The following is an 11,955-nucleotide window of genomic DNA, read 5'->3' as shown; positions in this document are numbered from 1 at the left end:
TACACTTTGCATACGCTAAAGTGATTTAGTTTGGATTCTTTGGTGGTTAATTTTTTATGTCATTTCACTTATGCTATAGGAACACTCTGTAACATGCTCCAGATGAAGTTAATTTAAAATTTTATGTTGCATAAACATGTATTTGAAAAAGAAAAATCAGAACGTTATGTAGTCTGTGTTCTTTTAAAACATCAGTCATGTGTATAGGACATGATATCATTTTTTTCTGAGTGCTGATTTTTCTCGGTTTGATATTATAAATCTCTTCTTCCAGGCGTGAACTGTAAAACTGGCTGCCACCCAGAGAATGGATTTTGTGAATTTCCCAGTGAATGCAGGTAAAAAGATCTGTCAGATAGGTCTATTAGCACAGGAAAGGATGGCTTCAATAATTCATAGTCCTTGTAAAATAGACAGAAGCTGAAACTATTTGTCCTCTGAAAATATGGAATTGTAACGAAACAGCACTCTATTTTGATACAGTAACTGAAATCACAGAGCATAGATATCTAGGTGCCTTTTTAGTCTACTTTTTCCAGTAGGAAAAGTCTTTACATCAATTAGCATTTATTTATGCTTTTTCTTACTGAATGAAATGGTTTTCTTCACATAAACTGCTTCTAGTATCCCAGTAGCATTGATGGTATCTTTTTGTTCAAATGTGCTGCATAGTCCAATTTCGTATCTGAAAGTTTATTTAGTGTGCCTCGAAAAGGGGAACATCCTTATAATTATGTTTATTAAAAATAAACTATGCCTCTATCTTGTCTTTTATCTCTTTCAGGTGTCAACCTGGTTGGCAGGGTGCTCTTTGTAATCAGTGTGTTCCTTTCCCTGGGTGTTTGCACGGCAGCTGTGCCAAGCCCTGGCAGTGCATCTGTGAGGAGGGCTGGGTTGGCAGCCTCTGTGACATAGGTTTGCACATCCTTTCCTGTCCTTGAACAAGTGAGGTGGAACAGCCCCACCTGGTGCTGGAGACATGCAAAAGTTCTTCTGGATAACTAATTTTGAAAGATTGAATGTTAGCACCAGATAATAAGGGGATTCTGGGCAGTGGTACATAAACTTGGAACGTTTATAATAATCTAGGCAGAAGCATGCAGTATTTTTTGTAACTGGGCATATGTGCGAGCAAAGCATAAACTCATCATTCTATTTTAAACATTGATTGTTGTGGACAAGGCCAACAAATAACTGCTCCTTTGTTGTCATATGCGCCCTTTCTATAAAAACACAAGTTGTCTTGCATATATAAAATAATTTGAAATATTTACCTAGCACATTTCATATATATATATATATATGCTACTTTCTTAATACTTCTTGAAAAGGAAAACATTGTGCTTATTTCTTCCTTTATTTAAGCCAGTGATGATTCAGTGGAACAGCATTAGTATAACTGAGAAAAAGGTCTCCCTGAACAGGCTTCCCTCTCAGGTCTGAGGGATAAGCACAGCTCTTGTGTGCACTCTCTCACCCCTTGCCACTCAGAATGAGCCAGCTAAGCATAAGCAAGCTGCAAAACTGGCCTTTGCTGAGCTGGTTTATTTTGGCTGACACAGGCAAATGTTCAGCCAAAGAGACCTGAGGGCACTGAAACTGCTTGAGCATCCAGGAGCATGTGCCTGTTCAGCCCACGTAGCTGCAGCTGGAAGAGGACAGGTGTCCAAGGCCTCATTCTCTTTTCATGCCTTTCAGGCTTTTGTTGTTGTACAGCATATAATTTATGGAGCATGCCTATATTCTCCCAGTGAATACCCAAAACATTAATTAATGACAACACAGTTTGAATTGGATAAAATTTTCAAGATGACTACAAGACTCAGAAGACTTCAGGTAGTTCACATCCTTGCAGTGACATGGAGCTGGTGCAAAGTACTCAGGTTCTCATTTAGCTTCTCATCAGGTTTTGCAGCCCGTACTCACCAGCTGCACACATAAGCATATACAGGCTTCTTAGTTAAAAGCTGATATGTTTGCAGGAGCTGCGGTAACAATGGTGCGGATGTCACTATATAAGCTCTCAGAGATGTTGTTCTGGACACCTCTCAGAGATGTGTTTGTACCGGAGACGGCCACGTAGGTTCTCATTACAGTTAGTGAGGAGGAATGGGTCCTTCTGTTGTCTGTGATCCACAGTCATAGATTTCTGAAACTAGACAGGACAACCCTCACTGCCACCTTAGAAGGCTCAGTTCTATTACTTGTCAATGACTCCAAAGGACTAGATTTTTAAAGGTATATTCATATCTAAAGATTCCTGTAAATTAATGTCAAGTTTTTCAAGCTGGGCATAGTTTTAAAAGCTGTAAGTGGTTAGCTGACTTTCTAAGTACTAATACATCTTTGCAATTATGAGCCTTGCAATGTTTCCCTCTCTCAAATTGTACTTAGGATGCAAAACAATGCTTTGGAAACTGTGCCCATATCTTTATGGAAAAATATTATTTCAATACGTATTAATTAAGATAGTTCTATAATACAGAAAAGGTATCCCTTGCTTAAGTTCAGAAACTATTATTTCTCTTAACATTCAGAGTTATCTCAGAGTCTTCTTTGACAGTTTGAATCTAGATCCCCATGAAGAGCTGCCAAGAATATTAGCCAAAAAGAAATAACCATCTTTTCATCTGCAGGGATGTGTCATGTTGGCAGCCTTTAATCTCAGTGGATTTACCTGCTCTAAATACATTGTTTTGCCACAAGGGATCAAGAGAAGGGTCCTCCTACAAATTGTTATCCTGACCCAATAAAGCACTGAAACCTCAAATGGGTTAATTGCTCAGACACTGATCTCATCATCCTCTCCTAAAAAGTTGCTGCCAGTTTCCTGGCTGTATGAAGTCATTACAGACTACTATAACTCATTAACAGGTACCACTAAACAAAACTTGATCAGGTTGGGAAAAAGGAAGGTTTCAGAAGGCTCCTGCTCTTTTGGTGATGGCTGGCATATACCCATAACTGTTTTTTAAATATGGAAATACAAACCCATCAATTTCTTATCATGAAGTACCAGACTCTCTGCCTCTCTCTTCTAATACTGAATTTTTGTGTACAATGAGAGCAGGCCACAGTTGTTATATTTTTCACATACATATGACATTAAGTACCATTTCTTACCTACTGGAGACCATTTTTAGCTTCAGGTGTGTAATGAGAAAAGGCATGTTAGAAAGCTACATTTGCATTGTTTCTGTGGAGATCGACAAAGGGTCGTGAGTAATGCAGTTTTGGCATTCTTCCTTTTTGCTGCTATAGAAAGTTTAATATTTGCTAGGGAATTTCTGGCACAGCCACTGTTTTAATGTTGCGAGCTATAAGCAAATACCAAGTCACAAGGATGGCAAAATCTGGAATGGAAAACCGTGGGAGGGTCTGAAGTTCATGTGGCCACTCATGCAAACACCTGAAATATTTGTAAAATACAGATATAGTCTCAGCTGCTTATTTGCTTGCTAAGCATAGGAGGAAAAAAGATGATTTGAACTGGTGGTGATATCTCTTCCTCTATTTTCTAGAAAAGTTAGTGTGCAGTCTCCTTGGCTTAGATAGTGGAAGTTCCTTTCTGGAGTAGTTTTAGATCATCAAGTGGTTTGCTAATGCCTCTGACAGTGGAGCTGTTTTTTTCACTATGGGCAGCCTGGTTCTCAGTTCAGATCAAGAATGACTTTCCCAGTAATTTAAAGGCATGCAGATTATAGGTTGGGCTTGATCCACTGTAGACATGTAGTCCAGGATCAGTAGTATCCTTTGTGAGTATTATTGCACTCACTTGGACAGACATGGCAGTTAAAGAAAGGAATCTGTGTGTTGGTTTTAGTGTTAACACTGTTGGTTAACCTCTTTGCAGTGGAGTGCACTAGCCTGCCTAACTGAATGTCATGGCATCTTCTCATCCTGTAGAAACACAGCCTTGAAATTGGGTATATCAACACCTGGAACCAGGCTGCAAGGCACAGAGTTTCCCTCTGCAGGTGGCATATACTACACAGTACAGGAACCACATCAAACACTGAACATAACAAAGGGAAAACCAATTTAGTCAATTTATTTCTAGGAAAAAATGGCAACCCAGTCAGAATATAAGACCCACCTTGCTAAATCAGATCAGTCATCTCTGTCATATTGTCATCTCTGGCTGTGCCTGCAACAGTCGTGTTTGTGTGGTCCTGACATCCTGCTTGAATCTTAACCTCAATTTGTCTAAAAAGCCAACATGTGGTGTGAGCTCAGAGTATACTGTGCTACATGTCACTCAACTGCTTTGCCAAGTTGGTAAGGTGTCACCAAAGAGAGTACAGGTGGAGCCTCTGAAGCCCATGAGACAGGGTTTAGAAATTCTGCTGTGACATAGACTACTATTGAGCATGCCTTCCTCGTGAAAACACCCAGCCATTGCTTCATGTACCACAGTATGACAACTTAGTTTTACACAAATATTAGTTTATTGGTAGTGTGATTGTGGCCATTCATAATACAAGTGTAAATGTGCTGTCCTTTATTCTGCTTCTTGTCTCAGATTCTGTTACCACTTGAAGCAAGTAAATTACTTGATTGTTGGCCTTTTGAGAGGTAAACTAGAGAAAACAGAGAAAATGGGCTATTTGAGGCTATTTATGTTTTAAAAGGATATGGTCCTCCTAGCTTTTAAGTTGTGTTTTAAAATTAAATCACTGACACAAATTACTGACAGTAATACCTATCCATATATGTATTTCAGAGAGTTTCCTTGCTCTTTCATCAGAGGTCATGCTTTATTAGCTGCCTTTAAAGCCTCTGAGAATAGGTGGCAAACACCACTGCTCCAAAAAGCATTCAAGGTTATTTCAGTCCTTGTGAAAATTGGAGCTTACACATGCAGAGTACTTGTCTTGCAATGAGAACAGAATAATACATTAGAAGATAGAGCCTCTTGTCCGGGGAAGCCTGTATTTGAAAGCTAAGGCTGTTGAAATGGTGTGCTATGGTTAAAATTTTGCAGTACCTCATACTATCCTCTAACTTTCATGTTATGTTATGGGAAGTGAAAAATGAAAGCCCTTAAGCACTTTCCATCTTCTTAGAAAGTGTATGTGTGCACATGCATGGGCGAGGCATCAGATAACTTGCAGTCAGCACTTCTCTGCAGCTGCTCTATTAGTTGGCTAAAATATGCACTTGTTTGTTTATTTATTTTTAATTATTTTAAAAATTCAGTAATCATTTAAGTGGGAAGTGGCTCAGCAGGGAAATTGTAAAGAAAATGAGATGTGTGACTTTGGGTCCAGACATCATGCGGCTCTCTCTTCTGGTACAGTTATGTAAGGGTTGGATGCAGCTCCTCCAAGAGATGAAATTTTAAGAGATTTCTGTGACTTGCTGATCGCTGTTATTATGAAATGTTTGTTCATAAGCACATAATGATAGGCTCTCGGGCAGGGAGTGGGGAGAATTCCCTGTTCCTGATTGCTTTATCAGAATTCTGCTCATGGAGAAGTCGAGGTTGTGAAAAGATGACTAGACTACGTAATTCTTTCTCCCCTGCTGATATTTTATTGATAATATTACTTATTTATAGACTGGAACAATTCTAATGTATTTTACGAGTGGGAGCTAGAAAGAGAGAAACAAGCTGAAAGTGCTTGCAATAGTTGAACAATCTGAACTCCATTTTAACAGAGGGAGGAATAAATCAGAATTCATTAAATGCAGGACAAAGGACAGTTAAAGCTATATTTTATTGGAAGTGTTGTATACTATTTACTGACTCTTTCTCATTAGATTAATTGAGCCCTGTTGGTTTGTTTGTTTGGTTTTTTTTAAACAGATATTCACCCATGTTCTACAAAGCCCTGCACCAATAACTCAACATGCATAGAGACTGGTGATGGAGGATACATTTGTCTGTGTGCCCAGGGATTTACAGGAAAAAACTGCCATCTCAAAAAGGGACCCTGCATTATTAATGGGTAAATATTGATTTCTGACATGAATTTAAAATCCACACTCCTACTGACCGTTATTCAGAATTCTTTGCAAAATGGAAGTATCTCCATGCTAAAACACATAATGCTTCTGCTAGTTGCTGATATTTTTATCAAACTTTACAAATGTGTTACATTCATATTGTAAAGATATCCAGATTATCAGCATGAGTTTGTGTGCACAATTTGAGTACTAAAAGTGATAATTTTCACATTTTGCTGTGGGGACTTTATGCCTTCCTATATTTTTTTTTAAACAAACTTGAAGTAACCTCCTGGCCTGTGTTCTCACCTCTAGTAAGAGATAATTGTATATACAAACCATATACAGTAATAAGAACAGTAGCCAACACACAAGCTGTCTGCACAAAAACATCTAGTCCACCAGGCTGTCATTTCATTACTGACATGTAATGGTATGTCCATAGTTTACTGAAGGCGATAATCTCACTTCCACCAGAACAGGCTGTGGGAAGCCATTGCTCTCCGTTCTCTAAAAGAAGTGGGATATTAGGAACAGCATTGCCAGCAGGTTGAAGGCGGTGATCCTTCCCCTCTGCTCAGTCCTGTGAAACACATCCGGAGTGCTGGGTTCAGTTCTGGGCTCCCAGGATGAAAAGGACCTGGACATACTGGAGTGAGTCCAGTGAAGGGCCATGAAGATGATCTAAGAGATGGGAACATCTCTCCTATAAAGAGAGCCTGAGAGCTGGATTATTTAGCCTGGAGAAGAGCAGGATCTGGGGGAACTTATCCATATGTATAAATACCTGGGGGGAGAAGCAAAGAAGATGGAACCAGACTTTTCTTAGAGGTCCCTAGTGAAAGGGAAAGAAGCAATGGGCACACACTGAAGAACTTTCAGCAGTATCACTGGCAGAACTGCTTGAAAAAAAGTATTACCTTTCAAACTTAAAAAAAAAATTAAAAAGTGGATTGTTTTTTGTTGAAATCTAGAAGTATCTGCTGTCTTCCAGCTCATCAAGGATCTGATGCTATAAATATACAGAATGTCTTTCTGGTGCATACAAACTTGGTAAAACTGTCACATTAAAATCACAGTTTTCTATTTTGAGATTGCCTTCTTTCTCTCTAGCTCCAGGTTAGTACCCTCTGGTTCTCTTCTTGCTCAGCAAGAGATAATTACGAATATTCAGATCTACCTTATGACTAAATCTTCCTGAAGACTTGTACACTCTTGTTTAAGGAACATTAACACCTCTCACTGTGTCTGTCAAGAATTGCCATTCTTACAACTTTCTGTCAGTGGAACTTTTTTGCCATTGCTTTTGTTTGGGGGATAGTCACACAGCTCTGTCTGGGTTTGCTTTTGGTGTCTAAGATAACTACTCTGATTTGCCTATTTCTCTTCATTAACAATGAGGAAATTTAAGTTTCTCACAAGTACCTTGAATGACATCCAACCTACTTGCCTAACATAGGGGATGTGAACAGCTTGCTTTCTCCACTTTTCCACTGTAGAGCAAATATTTCATTAATTTGACATGGACATATATTAACAATCCTAAAGAACAGATGAGTACAGTATAAATTAAATAACACAGATTAGTTCCATGTACTATAGTAAAATCCTCATGTTTTTAAATTGCTGAAACTACATTTTTGTTATAGTACTCAGGATTTGAAATAAATGCTCGTGAGCAAGTCTGGAAATCATGAAAAATTTTTCATAGTGAAAAAATATTCTTGAAACAGCAATTCCTTTTCTCCAGGAAACTGTGTCTTTTTCAGGGAAATGAGTAGCAGGCTCTCCAACTCTGCTTTTAGTTCAAAAGGACAACCGTTCTCAGCATAAGAACTTGGTGTCTGCTGATATTTCACAGTCCACCAGAGAGGGCACCTCACATCCCAGAAAGAGACCTCATCATACGATGTCATCTCATTCACATCTCACTTCCTCTCAGTTCTTCTCTGCCTCAGTGGGAATGTTAAGAATTTTGATATTACCAAGTATTGCCACTGGTTCCTTAGTTAATATTCACAGATGGAACCAAGACAATTCACAAATCAAAATGATTGTTCTAGCCTATTTACAGTATCAGGCAGATGTATCCGCATTAGTGACACCTGTGTGATGTTTCAGAGTTTCACTCTGAAGTAAAGCAGTGGCTGGTACGTTCTCAATGAAAGCAGGCTGTTTGGAAAGGAAATGGTACGTCTGCGTTTCCACAACTAGCTCTTCATGTACCACGCCTTGCTGAACATGTGTTAAATGCAAAAAAATGCAAAGTAACAGAATCTGTTCAAGGAGATTAATACTAATACTTTACTTATTTAAACATATTAAAATTAGGCAATGCAACTCAGTAATAAATACGGAAAACTATCAAAATTCTGCATATTTCCCCTTCACTATTTTTTTAAATTGTTTACATTTCTGAAAGGTTCAGAAAAAAAATTTCACTTAAATTCTAGAGCAGTTTCTTCCTAATTCGCTATTGTAATTCAACACACCCATGGGGCTTCAAACTTCTACACATTGTCATATGCAAAAGAGCCTGTCAGATTTTCCATGGGACCTGTAAAGCTAAGAGAGGGTACTAGACCCTCGAAGAAAGCCATAACCACTCATGTACTCAAGGACTGTACAACTACAGCTTCCATATTTTGCTTAAAGCAGACACAGTGGCTAGCAATTGTAGCCAAATTCCTTGTTTGCATGATGACCTCAAGTTGTCACCAACAACTGCTATGTCAAAGTCCAGGGCCAGCCACACAGCCTTCCAATTTGTTCTTTCAGTAGCTGTTTTTTTCCAGCCAACATGTATCGTGAAGGACAATACCAGAGGACCGAGCAGTTTATGGGGAAGCAGCAAAAAACAGGCAGATGATTCCTCTACTACGATATTCAGGCTCTCCTGATGGGTGGCCACCAAGTGTTTCAGTCCCCAGTAAAGCCAAAGGTGCTTGGGGGAGTCTCTATCAAAGCTACTCCCAGAGCAAAGGCTGGGCATTTGAAAAGTTCAGCCTTATCCTGACCAGTGGTCAGGGACAATTTATAGTCAGGAGTTTCTATATCTTTCACAGTCATCTCTCTCAGATCAACAGATCTCTTAAGTCTCTGTGTCCCACCACAGAAATCCAGCATAGCCAGTTGCTACTGCCCATGGCATATGTGGAATGTCAGCATTCATGAAACTGTGACGTTCATTACCCCTGGGGCTTTCCCCTGGAAATGTAACCTTAAATAACAGCTTGGACTTTTCAGCTATGTCCTGGTACTATGCTCCATGTCTTCAGAGATTTATAAGTATTAGGAAAGCTGCTGTTGTCAGAGAGGCTTGTTGTAAGCTTTGCCAAGTGTTATGTTGCATTTTTCATGTCTGAAATACGTTTTTAGAAGGTCAGGTTTAAAAGCTTTGTTCATATATGATGAACTGCCATGAAAGTGGGTTTTGAGATTTACTTGTAAACCTGTGACCCAGGGCCCCTTGTCTGCCAACTAGGTCAGCTAAAGGAAAAAGTCCACTTTGAATACCTCTGCTGAATTGCCATGTTTGTGCCTTTCTGTCAATGGGTGGCCATATCTTTTGGCCTTACACACAGTAAAGCACACTGATATCACAAAAGTAAAAAAAGGTCTCTCAGTGAATTTGCATCACTTAAAGCATAGTACCAGGCTATTAATAATTAAATTTTTTAAGTGCTTACAGGAATACTTGGTTTTCTGTGGTCCTGTCGTCACTTACAGCTGCCTTTGCCAAGGCTGAAACTATCCTATTTACATTTATAAAAATTTTTGGCTGAACAGCAGTTTGCAGGAAATTATCTGTTCACCTCTAAATCTTTTGTGTAGAGCACTGGAGAGGCAGAGTAAAAACAGCTTTACATCTAGCTGCTATGGCAGAGTGTTTTGCTTTGCCAATACAAGACATAGATTATTTTATTAATAATCAGGTGGAAAAGAAAGCCATGCTGCTAGTGTTTTTGTTCAGTCTTGTCCGAATAGTTGCTCAGCTAAATACCTCTAAGCATATGAAAACACTGGGAAGCTTAATTTGAATAAATGTTTGAAATAATTTAAAATCCCTTCACAGCTCTTCAGGTTGAATTTATATACTGGTGTACTAATCCTGCCTGAAGGCTCAGCAGAAGATATTATAATCTGTATTGACAAAGCTGTTGAACAAACTCATTCTTCATTCAACTTCATTGACTTCAGTGGATTTGCATTTGGAATTGGCTCTTTTTAAGAAAACCAGCTCCTTATATTAAATAAAGTGTTTCCTACTAGCTTCTTTCTTTGGACTTTAATTCAATTCTTTCTGTGTTTCTTATCTATTCTAGCTCTCCCTGCCAGAATGGAGGAACATGCATTGATGACAACGGATTTGCACCGCATGCTTCTTGTCTGTGTCCTTCTGGTTTTGCTGGCAACTTCTGCGAAATAGATAGAGATGACTGTGAATCCAACCCATGTGAAAATGGAGGAACATGTACAGATATTGGTGTGGGTTTCAGCTGTTTTTGTCCCCATGACTATACGGGAAAGCTCTGCAGCAGCCGTATCATATTTTGTGCCAGTGGCCCATGTGAGAATGGAGGGACATGCAGTGAACATCCCCAAGGAGGATTTGAATGCATCTGTAAACCCGAATTTGTTGGTGTGACTTGCAAACATCCCAGCAAAAACGCAAGCCTCTCTGGAGTGAATACGCAGACAAAGCATATGCAGAATTACAAGCCACCCCCAAAAACTCATCACAGATCCGTGCATCATCAACAAGAAATCCTGAAAATAACAATGAAAGAAACAATCCAAAATGCAGATCCCTTGCTCAGTAGGAACCAAGTTATATGTTTTGTTGTACTGGGCTTGCTTACATGTCTTGTTGTCTTGGGTACAACTGGGATTGTATTTTTTTCAAGATGTGAAATGTGGCTTGCTAATGCCAAATATAGTCATCTCCTACGCAAGAAAAATAACTTTTTTCTGAAATCTAGTGATGGGGAAAACCTCTCAGTTAATATTATCTTCCCAGAGAAGATCAAATTGACTAGTTACACTAAGAACTACACTGCCATCTAGGCACTTGAGAGTCAAACAGCAACTTGCGACTTTTCACAGCGATATGTAAAATATGTTGAATTTATTGCCTGTGATTGGCCTCAATATTTGTAGGTACATTTACTGTAGCTTGTGCTGAGTGATAATGAAGAAATATAAAAATATAATGTATCTGTATTGCTAAGGATTTTTTCATTACCCGAATTAAAAAGTAAAAAAAGAAAAAAGGATCAAAGAGCAGGGAATGTTAATTAGATTTATTTTAAAGGCAGCTTTTTTTTTGTTAAATAAAAAGTAATTTACCACTGGAACTGTGTTGCAGCTTCCTTGTCTTGTGCATAGTTTATCTGGCAAATACAGTACCTGTAAATTACTCCATAGTGCTTTTTTTTTTTTTTTTTTTAATAAACAGCAGCTAAGGGCTATACTGGGTTTATTTGTTCCTTGGTAAATGTTATGCTACAGCAAATTCCACAAGTGTCCCTGCTTAATTCTTCTGCTCTATATGATAAGGACTTTAGAAACTGCAATTAACAGGAGCAAATTCACACTGATGTCTCACCCACCCAGTCAGTTTTGCTATTTTCATGTGCTTATAAGATAGATCACTCCTTCTACAGAATCTTATAGGTCTTTGTGATATTAATGTCAACTTAAAGGTCTCTGTTGTTTGTGATGCTGCCTCCATAAATTGTTCTATTTGTCTATTTTAAGGCGTTAGAAAGGTGTTCAGTGTCTTTGGTCATACTTCTTGTTTAAAGACCTAGTGGAGATGTAAAGGATCTGATTCTGAGTTTTCTATAAGTATTCCTCAAAAACCTCTGCTGAGAGAAGTATCCTTCACACCTGCATCATGAGGAGAAATGAAAAGATAATATGTATTATCTGAAAGAGGACAGCTACTTTATAATTCTTCATTTCTGCTTTTTCTCTGTCATATTTGAAGGAGAGGACAAGATT

The 11,955-nt window shown here is 38.6% G+C and overlaps 1 protein-coding gene across 1 annotated transcript; it reads left to right on the top strand.

Annotated features, from left to right (window-relative positions):
- Nucleotides 1-274: 274 nt before the first annotated feature.
- DLK1 (delta-like 1 homolog (Drosophila)) lies at nt 275-11,416 on the top strand (the record flags this gene model as incomplete). Its single annotated transcript, XM_010079642.1, has 4 exons — nt 275-338; nt 785-915; nt 5,810-5,951; nt 10,275-11,416. Coding segments are annotated over 4 exons (1,079 nt in total), but the record flags the coding sequence as incomplete, so codon positions are not given.
- Nucleotides 11,417-11,955: the final 539 nt, after the last annotated feature.

Source organism: Pterocles gutturalis, unplaced genomic scaffold, assembly GCF_000699245.1.
Source record: "Pterocles gutturalis isolate BGI_N339 unplaced genomic scaffold, ASM69924v1 scaffold15509, whole genome shotgun sequence".
Taxonomy (NCBI): Eukaryota; Metazoa; Chordata; class Aves; order Pterocliformes; family Pteroclidae; genus Pterocles; species Pterocles gutturalis.
This window is presented reverse-complemented; position numbering and strand designations above follow the sequence as displayed.